The sequence below is a fragment of the Typopeltis vanoorti genome, chromosome 4 (assembly GCF_054136105.1).
Source record: "Typopeltis vanoorti isolate ZY-2024b chromosome 4, IOZ_Tvanoo_1.0, whole genome shotgun sequence".
Classification (NCBI taxonomy): Eukaryota; Metazoa; Arthropoda; class Arachnida; order Uropygi; family Thelyphonidae; genus Typopeltis; species Typopeltis vanoorti.
The window spans coordinates 48,057,109-48,083,808 of NC_143552.1; the positions used below are offsets into that span (position 1 = coordinate 48,057,109).

Consider the following 26,700-nt stretch of genomic DNA (forward strand, 5'->3'; position numbering starts at 1 on the left):
TTTTTATAGGTATTTTTTCTGGGAAAACTCCCATGTTACTCCTCTTAAAAACTTTTTTTCTTTTTAACGGCTATTTTGCCTGCTTCTGTTTAAGAGTACTAAAACTTATCCTGCCTACAGTATTAACATATTATAGGTCTACAACCTTTTGTCGATGGAAGTTACATAAAAATCAAATTAATAATTAAATTTGATTTTAATAAGGTACCTGAGGTAAATAAGACCCTTTAAAAAAAAATTCACATTTACGGTAAGTTGTGCCGTTTGGTTTCTTACACACACACAGAGGACGCAATGCAATGGGAAATCAGTGCCGCCATATTGTCTAGTGACTGTATTGTGTCAGTTTGACCTAGACCTTTGTGGTAGGTGGTTGTGTCTTCCTGTTTAATAATATTACGCCTCAATAATTCATAAGTTGTAATTAAAAATATTTTTTTATATTTAAATTGTTCTTTCAACATTCAGTTTTATGATAAAATATGTTTTAGTTGATTTGAATTCATATTTTACGTGAAAATAGATGTGATCAAATCTAGTTCGTGGATGTTAATAAGGCCCAGTAAATTTGTTGATGGGCCTTTTGAATGATTTTATTTTTTGGTGATTGCTCATAATAGTTACATATTTTATTGCTAAAGGCCTCTGAAAATGTCAGAAGTTAAGAAGAAACGGGGTCTTTGGACTGATGAAAGACTAGAAGCAGCTATGAAAGCTGTGCAAAGAGGACAACTATCACAACGTGCAGCATCAGAACGCTATGGAGTACCTAGAAGAACATTGAGGAATCATTTAAAGGTAGAGAAAACAACAAAAAGATTAGGAAGAAGTACTGTGTTAACAAAAGAAGAACTTGGTAGAAAGAATAGTAAAGTGTTTCATTTGGTGTCCCTTTAACTCCAAAAGCTATACTCAGGCAAACTTTTATATTTTGTGAACAAAATGAAATTAGGAATAACTTCAATAAAGAAAGTGGCCTCGCAGGAAAAGATTGGTTAAAGTTATTTTTAAAGAGAAACCCAATAATTTCTAAATGTAAGGCTCAATTTTTAAATCCTGCTCGAGCTGTAAGAACATGTCGTAATCCTCCATCTTGTGATTCAGATAACTCCGATGATGAGATTCCATTGGCAAATTTAAAAACAAAGAACTCTTTAAAGTCATCGTTTCAGGAGTTAATGCCAATAGCAAGCTAAGGAGCTCATATCAATCCTGGATAAAAACAGAAAGGAAAGATGGATCTCGACCATCAATGAACTCAACTTCGTCACATCTAGTCAGAGAAGCTGGTCACTTCTGAGAAAATTAGGTGGAGCAGAGCCAACGACACACAAAACAACAGCGATTACTCCTGATCAAATGGCTAACCATTTATTGAAAACCTCCAAGATTCATCCCAGCTCTACGAGGAAAATTGCTGTACAAGCTTCCACCAAACAAATCCTGAAGACAGAACCCGAACTTCCTGAACTCGTACACCCAGTATCTCGGGAAGAGGTACAAATAGCCTTAAAACTTACCAAGAATGACAAAGCTGCAGGAGTAGATGGTATACTCCCTGAGTTCCTAAAACATCTTGGTCAACATGGCCAAACATGGCTGGCTGCCCTTTTCTTAGAAATCATCATGACTGGTAAACTACCAAAGCTGTGGCAGGAAGCTAAAATAATTGCTGTGCCCAAACCAGGGAAAGATCCAAATGATGTGAAAAACCTACAACCTATCTCCTTGCTTTGCATCACCTTTAAACTCTTTGAAAGAATTCTTAAAAGAATTTAACCACTCATCAAAAGAGCACTCCCAACTGAACAAGCTCTTCAGGCCAGGAAGAAGTTGCTGTGACCAGGTCCTGGCCCTGACAACTCAAATTGAAGCAGGCTTCCAGAAGAAACTTAAATCTGGAGCCACTTTCATTGACCTAACATCTGCTTATGACACTGTCTGGATCAGGGGCCTCCTCCTAAAACTAGGAAATATTATCAAGTGTAAAAAAACTTTCCAACTTTTTGATTCTGTTCTCTCCAACAGAAAGATCTGGGTCCATATTGGTGGAAAAAAGAGCAGCCCAGATTCCTTCACAACGGTCTTCCTCAGGGCTCTGTGTTATCCCCTATACTTTTTAACATCTACGTGTATGATCTACCTCATACCAGCTCAAGCAAGTATATGTATGCCGATGACCTAGCAATCTTACATCAATCCACCTCCTTTACCAACCTAGACTTGACCTTGAATACAGACCTGAACACCGTGGAAGAGTACTTCAAGCAGTGGTACTTGAAGCCAAATCCAACGAAAAGTGTCCTCAGTATTTCACCTGTACAATGCAGAGGCGAATCGACAACTCAACCTTTCTTTCTGTGGAAAAATGGTAGAACACGAGCCTCACCCAAAATATCTTGGGGTGAGCCTAGACAGAAGCCTAACCTATAAAAGGCACATCATCAACCTCTTCAATAAAATTAAAACCAGAAATAATAATATTTCAAGGCTTGCTGGAACAACCTGGGGTTGTGGTGCAGAAGTCCTAAGGTCGTCTGCACTAGCATTCTCTGCAGCAGAATATTGTGCCCCTGTCTGGAAAAGAAGTACACACACACACACTAACATTATAGACACCCAGCTAAATTCTACTATGTGCACAATTAGTGGGACAGTGAGAAGCACCCCTTTCTCCTGGCTGCCTGTTCTATCTAACATTGCTCCACCACACACATACAGAGAAGACAAACCTCGATTAAGGAATTTAATAAAGCAATGAGCAACCCTCTCCTGCCCCTACATCAGACTCTCATAAACCCACCTAGTCTTTGCCTCAAATCTAGAAAGCCTCTCTGGTTCATGGATGAACTCTCTTCAGCTGCGCTGCCATCAATATCTGACATATGGAGAGAATACTGGTCCAACAATCTACCAACAAACGGCTTCCTGGTAGAAGATCCCTGTGCTCTGCAGCCTGGTTTTGATCTTCCTAGGAAGATTTGGTCATCAATAAACAGGATCAGAACTAGTCAGGGCAGATGTGGCTACCTTCTACATAAATGAGGGCTGTCAGATCACCCTTATTGTGATTGTTCTCCCGTGGCTCAGACAATTACTCATATTGTGTACGACTGCCCAAGGCACCAATTTCACGGTGGTGGCAGTGGTTATGGAGGAAACAGAAGATCACAGTCCCGTCTCACCATGAAGACATTATTCTCATAGTCCTCGTCATGGTATCAACAGAACTCCTCCTCATGTTAGAAGATGATGTAATGTGAAATGGGCCTCCTCTAATGGATCAAGTTTTCTCACACAAGACACAACTGCTCTCTAATTAAACCTAGGATACAGCTACATTGTGTTGTGGTGAACTACATTGTGTGTAGTGAAGTGTTGTAAGAACATGCAGCATTGTCATACTTGTTACAGGAGAATGATAATTGTCCCTGGCTTGATTATGACAAGCTACTTTTACTTTATTTATAAAAAAAAAAGGAAAGACTTAGAAAGCCTTTTATGTAATGAACTTTTATATGTTAAGATTTTCATCATTTGTTGCTGGAAATTGTAATTGTACTTTTCACTTACCAGTTTCATGTAACCATAAGCATAAATAAATAAATTAATTAAAAATAATTGTTATATTATTTTTTAAATATTTAATTTTGTTCAAGGGCTTTATTAAATTACTATGGTTTAATAAGGCCCACATAAGGTGTTTTTTAAAGACTTGGTTTCATATAAATTCTTGCAGTAATTTATATGAAATATAAATTACTGCAAGAATTCTTAAATATAAAAAATATAAAATAAAAAAACACAAATAAGAATTCTTGCAGTAATTTATATGAAATATAAATTACTGCAAGAATTCTTATTTGTGTTTTTTTAATTAGTGCTAATGCAAACTTTAATATGAATACTGTTGTTTCAATTAATCTAAACAATTGTCTAACTTATTCAAATTTTAAATAAGGTGGACCTTATTTTCCTCAGGTACTTTATAAGTTTTTCTCTGTTTCAATATAGTACATCGCATTGGGAGAACTGGAAGATCAGGCAAAAAAGGCATTGCAACTACCTTCATTAACAAGGCCTGTGGTAAGTAATATTGCATTCTCTAACACAAAATATTTCTGTTCTTTGTGGTTTGAACCAAGTTAGACCATTAGATAACAACTGAAGCAGTTAATACTTTCTCACCAATTAACATTGCCAGTCTAGTTTTTTTTAATGGAGAGCCCATCCATGAGAGGTTGGTCGACTTATACTATGTTAGTACTGTGAATGGGCAATAATGAACTTATTGACATTTTGTTTGAAAAGCTGTAGGTTGTATTCTTTGGGAAATACATGTGATGGAAGACTGTTCCAGAGGGCAGCAGTGGAAGGCATAAACGAAGAAGAAGAAGAGGAGAAATTTGTTCTGTGGGTTTGGAGTTGAACTGTGAGGGTGCTAGTTAGCTGCTGCATGCTGTTAAAAAGTGGTTTCTCTATATTTATTTTTATCTTTATACTCATTTGTTTTATTACTAACTTATTCATTTGTACTTATCTTCTTACTTACTCAAACCTTACTCATCTAAAATCCCACCTGCTGCGCCATTGTTAAAATCTTCTCTTTTACTTTCGTTATTGATATATAATATACTAATATACTTCCTTAAGAATGCCTTACTTTGCTCCACCTAAGAATGCTTCCTTTTCGGACACTGGCAAATTTATTTTTTATTGCTACGCCAGCCAGAGTCCTATAATATTAGCTTATTCAAAATTCAGGGAATATTCCTAGGTTAATTGGCATTCATTCTAATAGATACTGGTTCTAATTTCAGTCATGGCCAATAATCTATTTTACTCTAACACTCTCATTAAATTCCTTCCCGCTATGGTTCTAAATTTTTGCAAGTGGTAATTTGAATTCTTGAATCAAGCACAAATCAGGCATATACAACAAAACATGTTTATTGGAACAAATGACACTTTACAGCTATAATTGGAATATGATACTAAGCTTTTCAAAATCTCTTGCTAAATTAGTTACTCAATACTAATTTAACAGAACACTCATAGATTAACTTGGTAATCTCACACAAACTATAAAACATTAAATCTAGTTAATTATGTTACTCAAAAACCAAACTCTTATTTCATGCTACATTAAAATACATCTCACAACCCGTTACTATTCTGATAAAATTCATCTACAAAATTTCAAATTCACATATAATCTCAGTCACATGCAGCTAAAATTTCATTCCTGAAATTCCTTTGTTCAGCAAAATTACTCTGTCTCAAAATACAAATCCTTATTATAGTCCACTATGAATTGTCCACTTAATATGATCTAACACTAAATTCTGTCTCATTCAAACATACAGTAAAGGTCTTAACGTTACCCAATCTTTTTCTTCCGAAGGTCTGTTAACGGCCACGTGTAGTTTGGGTCCTCCTTCGATCGATTGCTTCTGCAATAGGCTTACGACTACGCCATCCGTTTTACATTCTTCCCGGATTCGAACTTCTCACTGCCTCGATACAGTGCATTCTCTGCTCCTACTTGAGTGGGACATCCCTCTCGCTCGTCCCTACTCCATCTGCTAGTCAGGAATCCTCAAAGTGAAGTCAGGAACAACCAGAAAAAAGCCCCACATTATCGCATGCATTCGCTTATATTTCGTCCCTTCTTTCCCATACGACTCTTTGTCATCATGCCCCTAAGGTTATCCTCCAAGTCCTAGCTGCCGTTAGGTGCTGTATTCCAGGAATTCCGTTTGCATCATATTTCTCGTACGTTGTAGCTGGCGGCATTACGGCCGATACGTGCGATATGTAACTCGACCTTTGCACTCGTACTCTTAACTTCTTTGGCACCTTATTAAGTTTAAGACAGCTTAATGGGACAAGATTATACTACAATTTCCTTATTAAAATTCATTAATCCTATAATCCTTCAGTTTAACTTTCAACTACAAGATTTTTCTAGTGCGATTTACATGTTATTACATAAAATTCCCTTACAACAAAATTCAAAACTGTGTGCTGCCAACCAGGTATTATCTGAGTTAGCCAAATTCTTATGTTAGATTCTGAATGAATAATTTCTCAAAAATCATCCATTCAGGATCTAACAATGCATATGGGCAGATTTGCAAGAGGGTGGGGAATTATTGATGTCAGTTTATAGAAGATGCAGGTGGAGTGTATTAGTTGTTCAGGTAGATAGTATCTCTTCTCTCCAATCAACAGATTATCATTGTGAATCCCACTGTGGCATAACTGCTTGTGAAGGCCTTTTTAGGTAGCAATTTTCGTTGCTCAGTTTGAGACATCATCCTGCTTGCTGGAAAAGTACCATATTTGGTCTATAGAGAGATTTCTGGATTATCTAATTCTTAGCTGGCCCACTAATGTGTGATTGGTTTACAACCTTTCATGGATAGAATTTAAAAAAAACAATCATTGTATTACACTGTATTGTCTTGTTTGCTAAAAAGTGGTCTTCCAGAGTCATAATAGCAAATATTATGATGAGATAAAAGACCATAGATGTTAAACTATCTGACTGGAGAGGAAAGAGAGTGTATGGAATAGAAGAGTGTTTATATTATTCCCAAAGAATGCAATTAGTGCATATCATGCTATACAAATTAACATTTCCATAAATGCATGAAATGACATGCTTTAAAGAATTATGTTTCAAAAATGTCAGACATTAAATACTACAGGTACATCACTCATTTTCTGGTACTTCCTTTAATCCAAACAAAATTACAAGAGTGCACTTGAAATTCCATTGAATATCTGAACTAGTTCACTGGTTCTCCACAGATAGTGTTGTATGTAATGCTCACTTGCTTAATTATTTACATTTGTAGTTGGTGGTGATGATTTTGAGTGATTCTTAGTTTATTTTGCTTTTAACCCTAAGCTAGGGCTTCTAAGCAAGACCAGCTGTGATGGTGGTGTCAAGTGTAAGTACAAGTCCATATTAATACAGGAAAGAAGTTTCTTTCTTTCTTGTATCAATATGGACAAAACTAGTGTTTCGTTGCAGAAATTATATTGGTTCATCAATTGTTTATAATATAAAGAAGCAAAGGGGCAAAATACTTAAATTCTTAGAATCAGAATTCCAAGAAGCAAGTGAATGTTAGAAACACTATAATAAATGGTAAGAGTACTGAGCATGATCAAGTGAAGATGAAATAGTTTTAACAGTGTAAGAGTGATGAAGTAGACTTGTTGGATAGTTAATGGAACAGATTAAATTATTCCATAAAGAGCTTAAATTAGAACAAACATGAGTGTGACTATAGTGAATGTTGGATTCAAAAGTTTAAGAGGTGCCATAGAATTGCCATTCATAAAGTGTGTATGCACATGCTGAAAAAGCAGTTCCCAAACCATGAAGCTACAGAATATATGGATGAATTTGCTAATCTTGTGGCTGATGAGCTTCTCTGTCCTGGGTAGGTGTATAATAGTGATGAAACTTCATTATACTAATGCATGCTGCAAAGTACATTAATAGCAGAGGATGAAGGTCCCAGACAATATAAGGATAGAGTTACTGTCCTAAGGTGCTCAAATGTAATATGCATTTGAGCACCCAGGACAGTAACTCAGGTGATATGAAAAACCAAATGCTCAAGAGCCTTGAAAGGCATTAAAATTGAGTCTGTAATACATGTACAAATTAAAATGCCTGAGTTACCACTGAGATAATGTTAGAATAGTTTAAAGTTTTTTGTTCTTGAAGCCCAAGCACATCATAAATTTGTAGGTCTACCAGAAGGTTGCAAAATTCTTCTCATTCTAGACAACTGTTCAGCTCACCTCAGAACTGAATTCTTGTGTAAGGGAAAAAAAAAATTATACAGTCTCAAGACCAAGGAATATTTCACTCTGTGAATATTGCTCACTTTTCACAAAATATTTGTTCGATGCATAAATGTAGAAAGTCTGTAGAAACATTTATTAAAGAAATTAACATGAAAGAAATGCTTTGGGAATTGCTAGTACCTAGGAGAAGTATGAGTCTCAACACTAAGGAACTTATGGCTTAAATCGAGTCCTGCCATGGAATGTTGGCAGTGGTTTTATAGGATTTAATATATCAAAAGAGAAAGTTGTTCATTAGTTACTTGAGTATGCAAAAAGTGCTATGAGACCTACTGCCAAGGGTATATGTAGTAGGTAGACTTAATGAAGAAAATTAGGTCAAGTGCCAGTGAATATTGATGAAAACTGTAGATATTGTTTGAATCCTGGTAAAAACAGTGATAGTCATAAAGATGACAGTGATGAAAACGAAATGGATGTAGATGAAAACTTAATATTGAGAATGGAGTTGATGGGCAAATTAATCAGAGTTAGAGCAAGTACATAGCCCTCTGTTTTAATAGCTCAGTCGGTACAGATGAAGCCCTTTGGTTGGAAAGACCTAGATTCAATTCCCGTCCATGATGCGAGGAACCTCTGTATGGTCTCTTATGACTAAAGGTGAGTCAGCCAGTCTCATATGGAAGTAGGGGGTTTTTTCACCCATAAACTCGGGTTCATTCCCCAGAACAGGCAAACCAGCCCCATGAGCACACATGGATTTACAGCTCTGAATACTTACGACAATATGTGGAAGAGATAGGGTCCTCACCACATGTCCCATAGTTAACCATGAGTTACATCATGGTAGCCAACCTCCTAGATAGGAGATGACACATAATAGAATAGGAGAGCAAGCACCTTATGAAAATTACACAGGGAAAGATTAGAACAAGGCAACTTCACTTCGAGATATTCTGCCCCCCACAACATATCAAAAATCTGTGATGAATTAGCTAAGAAAGAGACAGTAATCCTGGCAGCCATCAGCTTCCAGACTTCCGTTAGCTCTACAATCCCAGTAAAATTCTAAATTTTCCACTTTGGGAGTGGTACTATTGTAATATTCCTTGTAAGTGCAGCAATTAATAAATCTGTTTTCATTTATACTATACTGTACTGTACTGGTAAATCTATAGCATTTCTAGCTGTACTAATGTATTTCATTAAATCACTTAATCCACATTTAATATTTAAGTTTCTAGTTGGCTCATTGTGCTTTAAAGACATGGGAGAGGTATAATTAGTGAGTTACAGGTGTACTAATGAATTAATATTATTTGACTTCCGTTGGTCCAGCAGAACAGCTAATTCAAGAAGGCTCTAGAACCAACAGTGCTGGGAAATCAGTGGTGTTACCTATAGTAAGATTTTTTGTCATAAAATTTTTTTTCTTTCTTTGAACTGTGTATACAATAAAGTTTGCATGTATAATACACACAATGCCAAAAATCAAATTTATTTCTCAGAGGTGTACCAGGATTATGTTTGGAATTAGAAATGTGTGATGTTGGTGTAAAATGTGCTGAAATTGTGTGGATTTATGTTTATGTAACTGGCACGTTCTTTTAAAAACATGAACTGAAACAATTATTATTATTACATGACACCTCCAGGGAGTCCAAAGACTCATCGAGGGAGGACTTACTGTACAACTCTATCTCCACCACTAGTATTTTCACAGACAATCACAAACATCCAAGCCCACAGCCTTTTGGCTGTAGAGCAGATATGCTAACCACTCGCCCAACCAGGCCAGCTGCATTATAAACATGGTGCATGTTTACAATGGATAATAGTTTGTGATATCAATGAAGCAGTTCTTCAGTGGCTGCAGAGTTCTGTTTCTATGATCAATGCAGTAAAACATGTTTAAAAGCTGAAGTGTATTTGAATGCAAAGTCACCCATACTTGAGAAAATACAGTGAAGGTCAGTCTTTGACTTCCAACATACTTATTGTCAGTTTATTGTTTGTCAAAAGAATAAGTCAAATGTCTATCATCTACAAACTAGTTATTCAGGTTTGAGAGAAAATCTTTTATTTAATGAACCTTTCTATCCCTAACCTTGATATACAATAGAATGACTGATTTTTCTGTGTATAAGACGAACTCTACTTTTTTGAACCCCAAATCAAGAAATCAATATTTTAAACATAAAACAGAACACATTTGATATTTTTTTTTAAATATTCAAAGTATATTTAGTAATTAGATAATATTTTTAAGACACATATTAAGAAATTATGCATCACTCTGAGTTCCAGGCATATAGTTTTTTTTTATTTTTGGACATTTTTATGGGCTAGTGCTCAAAATATTGTTAATGCATTAACTTACCTTGCAAATGAGTTGCAGACGTGTGAATGTTTTCAGAGTTCTGATTGGTTTATTCAGAATTAGCTGTTAATGATGTCAATTGACAGAGTTAACAAAGGTTAGTGATTGGTGGAAGCCTGTTCGCAAAGACAAGGTACTGGCAGTTTCACTACAGCAACCACGGGTCTCTCAACTGGTTATCTCCCTTGTAAGACAACCCCAATTTTTCGTCTAAAATTTTAGAAAAAAAAAAAGTATCGTCTTATACACAGAAAAATACGGTAATCACAAGCCACATCTCACCAATATTCTAAAGATGGTGGCATGTCTGCTGTTATGAAATATCTTTTTAAATCATCTTGGAACAAAAATAGTTGGGTACATTTTATATATAATTTGTTAATCATTAAGTAAATGTTAGTGTGATATGCAATTATCCTCGCACTTCTTTCATAGATGAGTCTGTGCTGCTTGATCTGAAACATCTACTTATGGAAGCAAGGCAAAAAGTACCTCCTTTCCTTGCTGCACTGCAGTCAGAAAGTGAAAAATACCTTGATCTAGGAGGTAATATTTCAACTTACTTTATATTATCTAAGCTTTATGATTGTTTGAAGATAGATTGTAACATCTCTATAAATATATTTGTGAATATTTATTCAAAAACTATTTGAAAAAGCCTATCAAGAATAATGGCAAATGAGTACTTGGGCTTTTGCTGGAATATGACGTGCAATTTATTTTATTTTTTCCTGTCTTTTTCCATTTTGTATATATAAATTGATTCCTTTAATCGCCATGGCAGAATAAATGGAAGGTACATCATTTGCAATAAAACATGATGGAAGTGAGAGGGAATGAAAGTGGCTTTTTTTTTGCATTAATAGTTGTTGGAGTACAGAACAAATGCCACATATAAGCAGAATCCCATAATACAAAACTAAAGGGAACCAAATTTTCAAGTTTTGTAAATAGCAAGATCTTTACCAACTTTTGACAATTTGGAGAAATTGTCAAAAGTTGCTATTGATATATATCAAAATATTTTGAGATATTATTGATAGTACTTAGTAATTGTTACTAGTTTAAACAAGTATGGTGTGTGTGGGAGGTGATAGTATTTCTTTCTTTCTTGTACATGCAATCCTGTCATTTGCACTTTTAATAAATTACTCCCTCAGCTGTGAGTGGTTTAACTTTGAAATACAAGCACTTGAAACTAAACTCCAAATTAAACTTGCACACAGATTCAAATCCAAAGATATCTTATAACTTTGTTTAGGATTTTTAGTCTGAAGGGCAATTTAAAGCTGTTCATATGGTCTGGTTATTTCTTTAATAAAGTATGCTGATGCTTTCATACAGAAAATGAATTCATTCTAAAGTGATGCAATGTTGGTAAGGTTTTAAATATAACTTGCCCTCTTAATATTAGCTATTTAACTCATTAAGGGATTTTCTAACACCTTTCATTTACACACACAAAAAAACTTCCCTTCATTTATCATAAATTACGTTATTATCTTTTACGGACAAAACTTTTTAAATTTTTATTTTTTCTTGTAGCAGAACCGTAATTCCTTTGAATTCATACAGAGGAAAAACTGACACAAAAACTGTTTCCTATATAACAGCAACATAAATTAGGACTTCTTTCTGCATTCCAAGTTCATCCAAAACACTTCAAATTAATTTACTTTCTATATATATAAAATAAAAGCCACAGCACTCCATGAATAAATTACTAAAACCTTACCAATAATTGCATCACTTTAGAATGAATTCACTTTCTGTACGAAAGCAGCATACTTTGTTGAAGAAATAACCAGACCATATCAACAACTTTAAATCATCCTTCGGACTTAAGAATCCTAAGTAAAACAAACTTTACTGGGCCCATTTCTGTATGAAGTGGAAAGCAATAAAGCTTATTTGTGTTTAATTGAATAAATTCTACATGTATTAGTGACTACAATAAACATCACACTTATTTATCATATTCTTTGATCAAGTAATTTATTTCTAACCCATCTCTCAGATCTTTAACTTAAAACTGGTTTAAGTGCTGTCTTGTATGCTACTAGTTTAGTGTTTTGTCTGTTTTCGAATTTGAGAATGCAGCTGAAATTTTCATAGTTTTGAGGTTTTGGTTTGGTATTTTTTCATTCTTGGTAAAACCCAGCACTAGTTTTACCATTGAAAAAGAAAATAACAACAGATTCTTCTTTGTCTGGGAGAAACCTCTTCACACTGATAAGTCCATTTATCATCTTTCACACAACTATTAAAACATTGGCAGATAGTTAAAACCATCTCTTTCTCTCACCTTTGAAATTTTTCACATTACATTTGATATCTTTTCTTAAAGCCAGTAGCTTCTCCCTCAACAAAACTCTGTCAGATCTTACATCTGGATTATTGCAGAAAAAAATTATGAGTCCTTAAAGATGCAGCAGTCTTACCAAAAACTAGCTTAAATACCCATTATTCAAATAGTGAGAATTTACTAGTATGGAGGATTAAAAAAAAAAAAAAAAAAATGCTCACATAGAGTATTAATGTTCTTGCTTATATCAAAAAGCCTTTTTTTATATATAAACTATATTCTATTCTTTTCCTCTCCAGGACATAAGTGAAGATCTTCACTGCTGCTTACCCTACTATTTTTTCTATAGATCATAGATCATGCTATTTTTTATATAGCTACTATATAAAAAATAGCATGATCTTAAATCAGTGCTTGGTCTTTTGGCTTGTTAAGTCATTATGAACCATATATGTTGACCAGAAACTGAAGGTATTTAAATTCATAGGGATAGCTGGGTCCTTCCACAGTCAAGATCACTGCTTCTGTAACATTAATACAAAGGACTTTTAGCTGTAGTTGAAATTAGCACTCGAGTTTTTCATCAGCATGATTGGCGCATTGATTTTAAGTGCAGTTCTACTTCATAGCTTATTGCTTCATTTGATTTGCTTATGCAGTTGTAAGCATTTGCACCTGATCATTCTTGGGAGTCAATATGGCATGCTCACAAAGCCATCCACTATGGATGAAATAACCAAGTTGGATGTGTCTAAACATTTTCCCCAGAATTTCATTGATTGATTGGTTCAGCCATTTCTGCATGATGCCTGAACAACTATACATAATTTATCCTTATTCACTCACCAAGATCATCTTGGTGGTAATATATTTGTCAACCTAAAAGAACTACCAATTCAATGAACATAAAAAATGGATCCAGTATGTAACTACAGTCACTTGCAGATCATAAAATCATTTGATTCATGAGGACAGGGAGAATCTTTATTATTCAGATCTGAGAGAGACTTTGGAATCTATCACAGCTCTACTGCATTCCCCTAACTTAAATATATCTGTCTGTCTTCCAAAAAATCTGGGAGATCAAATCACATGCTAGGATTGTAGGATCACACTATTTTGTATTCAGTCTGTTTGGTCCTCATATTGCATGTATGTATGTATAGATATGTGTTGGTGACCAAGGTGAAATAGCAGAATAATTAAAAGCAAGATGATTAGCCAACAAACATCCATTTGTTGGCTTGAGGGTAGTCTGGTGGATGGCTTTTATGTTATACTTTGCCCGATCTTTCGGGGGGGGGTTCTTATCTTCAGGTTTGAGTTTACATTTATAGTCGACTCTTACTATAGGAAACTTGTAGCAAACCACAGGAATAGTTTTGTTCTAGTGAGTTTCACTTTACCTATGAGCTCTGATCAGGACTTTTAAACAGTTTTATAGTGAGAGTTTTTGTTGTCAGCTGTATTAGCTTCATAGTCATTGCCGCACAACTTTTTTTTTATCCCCAGCATATTTAGTTTATGTTGAAGGACAGTTGGAAAAGCATACAGTATAACTATCCTGTGGTGTGCTGTGAAGGCAGAAATGTTGAAGGACAGTTGGAAAAGCATACAGTATAACTATCCTGTGGTGTGCTGTGAAGGCAGAAATGTTGAAAGACAGTTGGAAAAGCATACAGTATAACTATCCTGTGAAGGCAGAAAGGCGATTGATAGAAGTATTTGTGGAAGTGATCCATTTTTCTCCATATCACTTATGAACTATGTTCTAATAATGATATGAGATATATTAGGGCTGCAGCCAAATATATCTCATATCTGTATCATACTTTAGGATTGAAGAGTTGAACCTTATCCTCAGTCCTACTGATCACGGTACCACAGAAGCAAAGTTTTCCCTTACCCTTTCTTGATGCACACACTACTGAAATTTATTTACCTCTTTATTGCAATGAGTTGGCATGAATATTTTGTTGGTGCATTGGAAAATTAGTTTTTTTTTTTTTTTTGCTGAATATAAAATTATTAAACCCAAGTAGGTATCCTCATCAAATGGTACTATAAAATAAAATAGTTTTCAAAAGCAGATAAACACTGAATTTCCATTGTGGCAGATAGTTTCTTTAAATTAGTGCACAAGAAGTTATATCCAAAACCTTCAGTTTGTTTCTTTTTTTGCAAGTGTTTATAATATAAGTTATAAACTGAAATATGACTTTGTGGAGCATGCTGTTTGCCGATGAGCTTCTCTTGGGATGATTCGCATAGAATCATCCCGAGAGAAGCTTGAAAATACCCTGGAAGAGTGGAGAAAGGCATTGGAGGAGAGCGGCATGAGAATTAACCGGGTGAAGACTGAGGATCTAGGGTGAAAGGCTAATTTCAGGAAGAAATTCAAGTACCTTGGGTTGGTTGTCAAGAGGAATGGTGACCTGGATGAGGAAATACAGCACTGAATAACATGTGGTTGGATGAATTGGAGGAAGATGAGCGGGGTCCTGTGTGACAAGAGAGTGAGTTGTAAGAGGAAAGGAAAGCTCTATAAGATGGTGGTGAAGCCGGCGATGCTCCATGGTGCAGAGACGTGGCCTATAACCAAGGCACAGGAGAGGAAGATGGAGGTAACGGAGATGCGGATGTTGAAATGGATGAGTGGTGTGACAAAGGAGGACAGGATAAGGAATGACTACATCAGAGGGACGGTTAAGGTGGGACCAATTGGCAAGAAGATACAAGAAAGTAGGCCGAGGTGGTTTGGACATGTTGAGAGAAAGGGTGAGGAGTATGTTGGTAAACGAGTGGAGTATATGGAGTTGGAGGGAAGGAGGCAAAGAAGCAGGCCCAAGCTCAGGGATAAGATGACAGAGGATCTTAGGGAGAAAGGATGGAGTCCGAAGGATGCCCTGTACCGGAGAACTTGGAAGAGGAAGGTTAAAGATTCGTGCGCCGACCCCGTTTAACATGGGATAAGGCAGAGTGAAAGAAGAAGATAGCAAACACTATGGTGACAAATTACTAACTCCTCTCCCAACCACAGCACAATTCTGTTATAAAATAATTATTTCTGTGGTCTCCTGGAGTTATCTATGTAATTTTGTAAATAGGAAGCTGATATATAGAGGGGTTACTTAATGTTTTGCTCACTTCTCTTTTCCTCCTTACAGAACTTTAAATGACTAAGAGCTAGTACCACCAGCGTTCATTGATAAAAAAGAACAAAGCAAAGTTGACCTTCATATACATGGTGGTTTGATCATATCAGTAGCACTAAATTGTGTGCATGGAAAGGTTGAAATTAGTGAAATATAAATGCAATAATTAAAAACCTGAAATAGTCAGAGGTTGGTGGTTTCTTTCTAATTTATAATGCTTTTAAGGTACATATAATACATGACAAACCATAAAAGATGATTTGTCTGTTATTTTCAACAGTGAACAGCTTGAGTCATTCTGAGCCAGTATGATTGAGGTAGGGAAATATTAAGCTGTTTTTTTTTTTAACATGACATTGCAAGACTGCATTCTTGCTTCTTCCATATAAGTAGTTCAGTGAAGGATTCATCAACAAAAATTCAGATGATGGATTTTGTAAAAATCTAGTATAGTATATATCAAATAGTGTAGCTGAATATTTTTAATGTTTGATTTTAAGAAAAGTAGAGTAAAATTTTAAGTGATCCCCCTAAATTATATTTCATTCACACTTTTGAAATTCATGGTGCTTTAACAAATTATTTTAATTTACTAGAGGAACGTGGCTGTTCCTATTGTGGAGGTCTAGGACATCGTATCACAGATTGTCCAAAACTGGAGGCCATGCAGAATAAGCAAGCATCCACAATTGGTCGTAGAGATTATCTTGCAAACAACAGTGCTGATTGGTAAACAGAATTGTGATCTCTTGGCCACTAATCATTGTTTGTTTCTTCCTTTGTATAAACTTACCCTTTCAGATAATGTAACTACACTTTTAAAGATATAAATTTTGAAATTAAATGAGTGAATGAAAATACCAGACATATATATACTTTGTTTTGCCATACTTTGAAGGAAATTACTGTGTATGTAGGTGGAGAAGAATGTCCTGAGGTGCTACAATGAGTGCAAAATGCTACTCCATATGCTGCCACTCGTTTCATTCTTCAGTTGCGGGGATAGAATTAATTTAATTCCCTGATGCTATCATCAAGAGAAAAATAGGGAAACATATCTATAAGCTTCTGTTGGCATTTTAGAAACTTTAAACCAAAACTTGTTTTTTGGTAAATGTTGCTGACCCAGGCTCCTTAATTGTTTTTTTTTTTTTTAAATCTATCGTGTATATATATATTTTGATATGGTTATCACTGCCTTTGTTTTTCAGCAAGAGTAGTTTTTTACTAACAATAGCCTAATAAGAAAACTATTCAGTTTGTCACTTTAACACATTTATTAATCATGTTCCTACAAACTTATGAAGGGGGGTTTGGAAGGTTCTGATAAACACTTAGAACAGAATGATATACTAGTAGCAGAGTTATTTTATAACTCTGCTACTAGTATGTTCTTTCTTGCAGTTATATCAGTTGCTTTAATATTTTGTTCTAGTCGTTTCATTGAAGATCCTCATTACATACGTCCAGACATCCCTGTTATTTGAAGTTATGGACCTTTCCAGGTTTCTTAATAATATAAACTAGTGTACAGATAGGAGGAAGCAGTGTTTCATCATAGCAGTTGAATACAGGTGGTATGGCAACACGTCAATTCAGTGACTGAGAGAGAGAGAAAGGTGTCATCATGGACTGTCACATAGGTTGCATGTCCATACGTGCCATTGCTGCTCAACTGGAGCATCAAAAATCAATGGTTGGTGATGTTCTGGCATCACTAGTGCAGAAACTCACTCAGGGACAAGAGGGAGTTCCAGAGTACTAGTAAAACCATGATGACACTAATACTGTATGAAAAGAATCCATTTACTGGGTTTATATGGAAGAGCAGCAGCATATAAGCCAAACATCACAACAACGAACAAGGTGGCTCATTTGGCCTGGTGCAAAGAGCGTGTAAACTGGACAGTTCACCTGTTTCCAGTCTGATGACAAGGTGTGGGTGCAGCCTTGTTACCACAGTGTTTTATCCACAATAAAGTTTGGAGCGTGACCACTGGTCATAATCTGTGATTCCATGAAGGCAGCTCAGTACCTTGATATTCTGGATAATTAGGTGCTGCTTACACTGTGGAGTTTTTATGGGACGGACCCATGCCACAAATTTGCAGCTGTTATGGAATGGTATGAAGAAATGAGTGCCCTTGCCTGTGCAAAGTCCAGATCTCAATCCCACCGAACACCTGTGGGACAAAATGGAGTGGTGATTGAGGCCCAGAGCAGCATGTCCTTGACCTGTTGCTGAACTCACTGCTGCTTTCATGAGGAATGGAGACAAATTCCACCTGGTGTCTGCTGCACATTGGTGAAAAGCCTTCCTCAAAGGGTGCAGGAGATATACATATCTGATATTAAGGTTAGTTTGCTGGTATCAGTTGCTAAAGTGTCGGTAGATAGTGTATGAGTAAGGGGAAAAAAGTTTTTTGACTCAATTTGCATGTAAAACATTTTTCTGTAATGTTAAAATTATTGAAAATAGAATGCCTTAAAATTCAAGCAATGTTAAATTTGGCACATATTAAACAAAGATGGTAGCACCATCTGCATATGACTGTTTAAGCACTCTGCTTTATCGTCACTGTTAACTAAGTGGTTTTCTTTTAGCTGTATGTTGTAATATTAACAGCTAGCTCTCTGTAATTCAATTGAAAGCCAGGAGATGCATACCTTGAATATGCAGCAAATGAGTTTATTGAAATTAGCTACCTGATAAAACTTTCAGCCAGTTCATTTGTCATGTGGGCATGATTATGCATATCATAAACAGCAGAAATGCTGTATGCAGTGTTAAAAGTTTCTTAATTGCATTCTTGTTTTACATAATTTTGATATTAAATTGGCCAAATTATAACAAAAGAAATTGACATTTTCAAGGCATGAGACATTGCTGCATTTAGGCCTACTCAGAAAACCTTAGTCTTTCTTGTGACCTATGCAAACAGTTTCCTCTCTAACCAAGAAAGTCATGATTTCGCTTCAGGAGCACTTCTAGATTCCTTTTTTCATGCATAAGGATACTATTAAAAAAGATCTGATTATGAGTAATGCATCAATTAATTATATCAGCATTGCCTGTGTGCCATTGCTTTGACATTTGCATGCCAGTAATTAGAATAAAACGATTTGCAGCTATGAGAATGTGTGACTGCCAAAAAGCTATGTATGCAGGTGTACATTTGCTGACTTTGGAAAATTTTGAGTTGCTTAACAAAGTGAGAGAGAGAGAGAATTGAAAGCAGCCATTATGGCCACAGATCTATTAGCTACCTTTTTTTTCTTTTGGTAAAATTTTCCACATTTTACCACTTTCCTTGGTTTACACTGTACATGAATTTTATGCATTATGAAATAGAATTTCATTTTTTTTTAACACTGTATAAAAGCACTGAAATTTTGCATCTTCAAGATGATTCGTTTCCTTGTAAGAAATCTGCAATATTATATAACATGCTTTGGTAATATTTGTAACAATAAAATCCAAGTACTAGGTGTTGGGTATTCTTGTGTATCTATTTCAGTATATACACTTGAATGTTATATATTAAAAACAGGAACACTAACAAAATAAAAGCAATGAGATGAATTTTTTTTTATTCCGATCCAATGAAATGATCCACAGAATTTTAAAAAGGAATGTTAAAATACCTTGGGTGTTGTCATCACAATGGACTTATTTTTTACAAGACAGCACTCCAAGGTATATTTTGAAAGGAGCGAACAATGCTGCTCTTCCTATCAACTACATAAATACTGCACAATAGTAAAATCGGCTTTTGTATAAAGATAAGTATCAATCCCAATACTGAATTATAATTTAACAATATTGTACACAATGCAATTAAATACTTAGTACCTAAAAAAAACTATATAAGCTGTTTTGATGTTTCTTTGGTAATTTTTACTGCAGATCATGATATAAGACCTCACCCAGTTTCTTCATACATATCAGAAGCATTTGTCAAACACTCAATCTTTAGTTCTCTGTAACATCTGTGATCTATCGTGGCATTATTCAGTAGACTTATCACAATATAAAATTAGATTTTTTTTGTGCAAGTAATACATTTCCCAACATGTAGCTAATTGAATAAAATAGCTTTAGAAAATGTTCTCTTCTCAATCACAAAATCAAAGATTCAGTCTATATGTACAGCATATATACAGAAAATAAATGATAAATACTATTACAAAATTGACATGTACATCCAAAACAGTTATGTCTTTGAACACTTAACTAAATCGATGTACAGGTTTAACATTTAAGGCTAATCAAAGATCATAATGTGGTAAATAAATAAACATGATAAATATGACAATGCTGCATATCAACATTTTGTCATAATTATCATGTCACATCAGATGTTTAAGTTAATTTTACTGATAAGCTGTACTGTATATTACACCATTCAGTATAATACTAGCATAGACTGAAGTATTGTTTTTGTGGTGAAATTGGTAACTGAAAACCCCTTACTCAATTGTAAATATGCTGTATTAAATAACACTCAATAAAAACTGTATGGAATTATAGTAACAAATGAATTTTTTTTCTATAGATGTCTTTCTTCTCCCTTTCTGAAACTAGTATATGCAGGGATGATTATCAGTTTTATCCATTTCAAATATTAACTGCTTTGTTTGCATTTTATTTCGAAAGCTAATAGTTGATAAAGATTATTTCTATCATTATATGCTATCAACTAATAAAAACTAGTAATGAAATTTGAGTATTGATCTTTAGGCACACATGACCCTAGAAGAGTGTACGCCCTTCTTAGGGTCCTGTACATGCCAAGAACTCTTATGTTACAAAGGATGTTTTTTTCTTAATATATCATGGGAAACATATAGAACTGACTCAGTTTCTTTAAATCAAATTAAACTGATAGACTGGAAGGTGAGAAGTTTTTGACAAGTGGAAAAATTGTATAATGAATGGTGCAAGGCACTAGTACACCATTCTAGGTAATTAAGAGATCTAATAGGTTTGGGTCTATCACATTATGGGGAGTAGTACTTTCATTTAAAAAAAAAAAAAAAAAAAATCAAAAATGCAACCTCATGATTCCATCTTTGCACTGTCATATGTTTAATAATCCCCCCCCCCTCCACTTGTGTTCATATTGAAGATGCACATGATATGTGGACAAATATTTTACTTTTATGTAATCCATTTTTGTTCTTTATAGTGGCAAGTTAAGACTAGATGGTGAATACACAATGAACAACTCTACACAGGGGGGAGGGGGAGGGGACTACAATACCATATAAAAAGCTGTTACAAGTCAGCGAGAAAGAATATTTTTGGAGTCAGTATCAGCAATGAAGCACTATTCAAACCTCAGTAAGCATGACTGCATTAATTTTACAATATGGAAAACTCTTCAGCCCAAACAGCTGATTTTCTCTCCAATTATAATTTGGAATGCTTATACAGGTTGCTTGATTGTAGTGCCTTGTGTTTTTTCATACTTTGAAAATTGGTGATATTGACAATTTAAGTTATTGTATTTATTTTGTATCTCAAAGAACTATAGTTAGGTTGAATGTCTAATGATTGCTATTATAATAGACTGCACGGAGACTAATAAATGACTTATCAGCATAAAACTTAACCAATCCATTGTTTGTTCTACACTTCTTCAGAAGAAATACAAAAAAGCAGAATGTCAAAAGAGGCTTAACATATAAAAGCCAAGGAATCAAACAACCCTTCTTTACTATGCTCTTAAACCTTTGTAAGATAATTCCTTGGTTTTATTACATTACGTGGGATATGGAGGAAACCTCTGGTATGTTGGTTTTCTTACAGCGAAATAAGAATTTATTTTGTCAGATAAAGATATTGTCAATATAGTGGAGCCAATTTTTGAATTCAATTCAAAAACAAGCTGTGGAAAACTAAGTTGATTAAACATAGAAAGTTATGAGCCCATTTGAAAAACTTTCTTTCTGCTCCAGAACTTGCACTCTTCAGAAACATCAGTGTGATAAAGGGAACTATGGTTGTTGACAAATATTCATTAAAACTGAACTTGATGCTAACCTAACTTGGCTCACCCCCAAGAGAACAAAGTTGATTAAAAGTCTCATCAATCAGACAGGCTTCAAAAATCACTAAGTGCCTTACCTCCAAGCACCTATTAGTTCTTAGAATTTATTGGATAAAAAAGATAAACTAGACACTCACCCCTCTTCTAATGTCTATAAATATCCAGCAAAGTTATTGGCTCCACACATAGGAAAGATGAATTTCTATTTTAAATAATAATAATAAAATCATGGCTTGTAGTTCTTCAAGAAAACACAATTTCTTATAAGAGCTATAAGACTGTCTCTATATTGTAAATCTATTCATCACTATTCCCAGAGAAGAAACCAATGTGTTCTGCAGGAACTATTCCTACCTGATAATACAATCGTTATTTAACGCTGCATATATAGTATATAGTAGCACTACCCCCCCCCCCTCAGGTTGAGGATAAACACGATGAATACAAGGAAGCAGAGCTTAGCAATATTTTTCACTGAGCAGAAAGCCAAAAATTTTGGTTGGCAATGATGACAGTATTATAATCACAAAACAACTTGAAAAAAATTTGAGTATTTAACAAACTACATTCCTTGTAAAACTTCAAGCTGAAATTTGAAATAAATAGGTCCTTTCCATTTTCTGTACAGAAAATGAATGTGAATGATATCTTCATGCTTCTTTCCACCACCATTCAACAAAATATACGAGGCATCATCAAAGTAGGGCTTAACATCTCAAGTAACACGTAAAAGAGAAACCAAGCACTTAATCATCTGTCTAACTTTATCACAAAATTGATAAACATACATACATCCTGCTTTAGGAAACCTCTAATAACTGGGAATCCAGAGGTGCAATATCCTTCCTTATGACCTACACAGGACCAAGACAACGCAGGAAATAAAAGTAGCCTTTTTTTCTCTTTTCTTTCCTGCTCTTGTGGTATATGTTGGACATACAGGCTGATCTGGAGAGATGTACATGTCAGAACATTACAATATAAAGAAAAGAAAATACAATTTTGTCTAGAATTCCATATATATAAGAAAAGATCATCAAATTATAGGAAATTCAAAGAAGCTTCTAAAATGTGATATATCCCTGCCTAATGTAACAAAAAACAAGAAATTATCTTTTTTTTTTTTTTTTTGTATTTCTCTTGAAATATAAAAGGTGTGTGTATGTGTATATATATATATACACACAGGAAAACCTTGCATAACGCAAATTCAATATGCACGATTGAGTGAAATTATACTATTTCTCGCTTTAAGTGAGTGATTAATCAGTTGACGCAATTTTTTTGCCAATCTGCAGTGAACGGAAAAGCTGGAAGTCGTTAAGAGACACGAAAGTGGCGCTAGTAATACAATGTTTGTGTGAGACCTGGGATACAGCGAGTCTAAATTTTGACTATATTAAATAAGAGCAAAGAACAAGGAAAAGTTGCTACTGCTTCTTTAATTATGAAGATCACCCAAAATAGAAGCCATTTAATGATGGAGTGTCTTCTATCACTCTGGATTGAGGATTATAAATTTAAATAAAAATAAATACCTCTTAGTACAGAGAATATTCAGACAAAAGCTTGAAAGAAACCAAATTTCCAGAGGAATGCGAAAACTTTACTGTGAGTTTAGGATGGTTTGACCGTTTTAAAAATTGAGCTGGACTGCATAATGTAAGAATAACTGGGGAATCTGCTAGTGCTGATAAAGATTCTGTGGTCAAGTTTCCCGAAGAATTGCAAAGGATAATTCAGGAGGGTTGATTATGACGATCGGCCAATATTCGACATCCACGAAACTGGTCTCTTTTAGAAGCGTATGCCAAGCATCTCACTCGGATACAAAAGTATCTAAAGATCATCTTATGCTTTTATTAGGAAGCAATGCAGAAGGCAACTTTAAACTCAAGCTTATGTTAGTTTATCATGTGCAAAATCCAAGATGTAACATTATTGAAGAAATCAGCAATTGGAAATGAATTTGATAATGAAGATGTGAGAAACTTGCTCGATTCCCATTCAGAGCAGTTAAAGCAAGAATAATCTCCTTCAACTAGAAGAACAGCATGCATATGAAGAAGAAGATAAGGACCACAAGCAAAAGAGAATGTCATAACTAAGAAGCTAACTGCAAAAGAACTTGAGCTAATTTTCAATCACATTGAGCATGCTAAGGAAATTTTGTTTGATGCTGATCCTGATATGGAACGAAGCTTCGAAGTCCACCAAAATCTTGATAAAGTGATCGCAAATTGCATCACAAGGTGAAAAAGTAGAGCACGATTCAAACATCTTTACTTAATTTTTTTGTAAAAAATTAGCTCAATCAAACGTTTAGACATTAAATAAAAATTTAAGCAATTGGTTTTTATTAAATTTGATGATTTTATCTTCTAATATAGCTTATACTGTAATTTTTTTCACCTCCAAATTTACTCTAACTGAACAATAGGAATTATAATTATTCCTATCGTTTAGTGCACATTAATTGATCGCGTTAAGCGAGGTTTTCCTGTACACAAAACTTGTCACAATTTAAGCAAATAAATCACCTTTGGAAATCACTGGAAGGAATTTATTTTGTTTTTGTGTAGTTTACACCACACAGCACTAATTTGCTAAAGGCTCTAAAACTTCTGACGGTTGTAAGTGATATATATATATATATAAACCATAAAATGTTAACATGAGTGATAAATGTAAACACTTCGGTGTGTATTGTACAACAGAATCATCTAAAGATGTGATTTTATTGTACTATACAATGCTGAAAAATTCTTTTTTCAACATTGTATAGTACAAGGGATCCAACAGTCTACTTTTGATTACAAAAAAAAAAAAAGAAAGAAAAAAAAACATCTTATTTCTAAATCTAAGAATGTCATCTTTATTGTTCCTCCCTACTAAAAAGCATAAAATGAATACTATATTTACTAGCTCTTTTACATAATGATATGTTAAAACTTACTACAGTCAGCTCTCATTATAACAAGCTACTGGAAAGATCTGACAAGACCCCAGGAGAATGTTGTGCTAGAAGAAATTCACTGTGGCAAACTATGCACAGTCCCTATGAATTTGCTATCTTGAGAGCAGACGATGGAATGGAATATTTTAGGTTAAGCCAATGTATCAAACTGGCACTGTTTATTAAATTATTTTTGGAATCATTTTTGTAATTTATATTTCTCCTTAGATGGCAAATATAAGCAAACTTTGCAGTTTAATTTTGTTTTGAGTACTTTGATTTTTTTTTTTTTTCTAATTCAAAATATCTGTCTTCCTCAGTTTTAAAATATAACAATAGTTATTTGGAGAAAGAGACAAAAGTTGCTCTCTTACATTATTACAGCTCTTCAAAACTATACTGCAACAATTTAGCTAAAATATCATGATCACTGCAGTCATAAGATTTCTGGGGGGGGGGGGGGGTTCTTTTCTTGAAACTGAATTTTTTGTATGGTTAATATGCATAATACTGTGCATATATGAACATTAATCAGACACCCACACTGTCCTTTTTCTGTGATTTTTAACTATTACGTTTTTAAATTTAAAAGAAATTCTTGGTCCTTAGTTTTGCACTAAATTATCACATGCACACATCGCAAAAGAGCAATGTGTCATTCATTAACACACAAAAAGTCAATAGTACGAAGTAAGGAGCAGCAGCACTGTTTAAATAATACTTATACACAACTACTGCATCACTAATGAAGTCTCATGGAGACACTGAATATGTGTACTAACAATTTTTACAGCCTTATGATGTTTGTGAATCAAGCATCATCTTTGAAGTTTTGAAACACGACCTAGCAGCTCTCAGTTATATGCTCCCATTTTAAAATACATAAATAAGATCAAAGGTAACTATTTATTATTACAAATTTTAATTTATCTGCAAGTTGTGTTGGATTTCTCTTTCTGTTCACATAAAACAGCTCCTTCATAATATGCTTATTTGGATTTTTTCATATGGTAAAAGTCATTGCCATATTACATTTGTCAATGAGGATAACCAGGCCTTATATATTTACACAGCTTATTTACTCTTTGGGTTGAAATTCTCCTTTATCACTTCGAAATGCAAAAGGTCTTATGGGGAAGGGAACTGTTACTAGCACAGGGGAAAAAACAGTCCCTTTGACTAAGAGCCAGCTAAGTCATGTTTAGATTTTTACTCCTGATGGAAGTGATGACAGTTATGCACATATGATGAGCTAAAAGAAAAACTTGTGGTAATTTGCAGTTCTTTGAAGATTAAAAAGTTGAATCTCCCCATTTTATGTTTGCGACCAATTTACAAAACCCTCCATCACAAATAAAACCTGGTACAATAAAAGCCACAGGGGGGAAATACACCCAAAAAACAGGACCATGGTCCCTCGTTCACACAAAAAAAATTTTAAAAAAATAAAAAGGAGAGAGAAGTATTTACTACACCATTTTCTACTCTACTGTTTAACTGCAGCTTCTCTTGTCCAGGTGCGGAGCTGCATTCCTTTTTTACTTAAACCAACTGCACTTTGAACCACAAATCAAATATCTTCTCTGCATGCTGCTCTGGAGATATTTTGTAAAATATATACCTATCCTGCACATAAACTGTTTCCTATTGGCTGATGGCTGGAGATGGTTTTTTGTCATCTTGAGATGGAGGCTGCGAAACAGATCCTGGTCCTCCAGAAGGATTACGTTCTGTGGGTTGTGATACTGTACCTGACCATGCAGGAGGCGGAGGTCCACTTGAATTTGGTGCTGAAGTCATAGCACTATTTGCAAAATCATCACCATCTTCAAGCCCATTGGCAGCTGCAGTAGAAGCATCATACTGAGTGTTTTCAAGACGGGTAATAAGTCGTTCATCTTCATCCCCAAACTCTCCACCCATCAATGAAGGTTCTCCCACAACCATTACATCCTGCAATAAAATAAATAAATATTAATTACAATGCCTATTCTAATATATCCGAGATTAGCATTTATTTA

At 34.7% G+C, this 26,700-nt stretch overlaps 2 protein-coding genes across 7 annotated transcripts in view; one reads left to right on the plus strand and one right to left on the minus strand.

The window, feature by feature from the left end:
• The window catches only part of abs (ATP-dependent RNA helicase abstrakt), a 222,580-nt gene extending 203,420 nt beyond the window's left edge, over positions 1–19,160 (plus strand). The window contains exons 14-16 of the mRNA XM_090391777.1: positions 4,015–4,086; positions 10,646–10,756; positions 16,267–19,160. Of these exons, the coding sequence (XP_090247903.1) occupies positions 4,015–4,086; positions 10,646–10,756; positions 16,267–16,403 (320 nt within the window). The 3' untranslated portion in view covers positions 16,404–19,160. The remainder of the gene's footprint in view (positions 1–4,014; positions 4,087–10,645; positions 10,757–16,266) is intronic.
• Positions 19,161–19,235: 75 nt separating this feature from the next.
• LOC150107285 (LIM domain-binding protein 2-like) overlaps positions 19,236–26,700 on the minus strand; it is a 412,695-nt gene continuing 405,230 nt past the window's right edge. For all 6 annotated transcript variants that reach the window (XM_090391781.1, XM_090391780.1, XM_090391779.1 and 3 more), the window contains one exon: positions 19,236–26,632. In XM_090391781.1, coding sequence (XP_090247907.1) covers positions 26,324–26,632 — 309 coding nt within the window. In that variant the 3' untranslated portion in view covers positions 19,236–26,323. The remainder of the gene's footprint in view (positions 26,633–26,700) is intronic.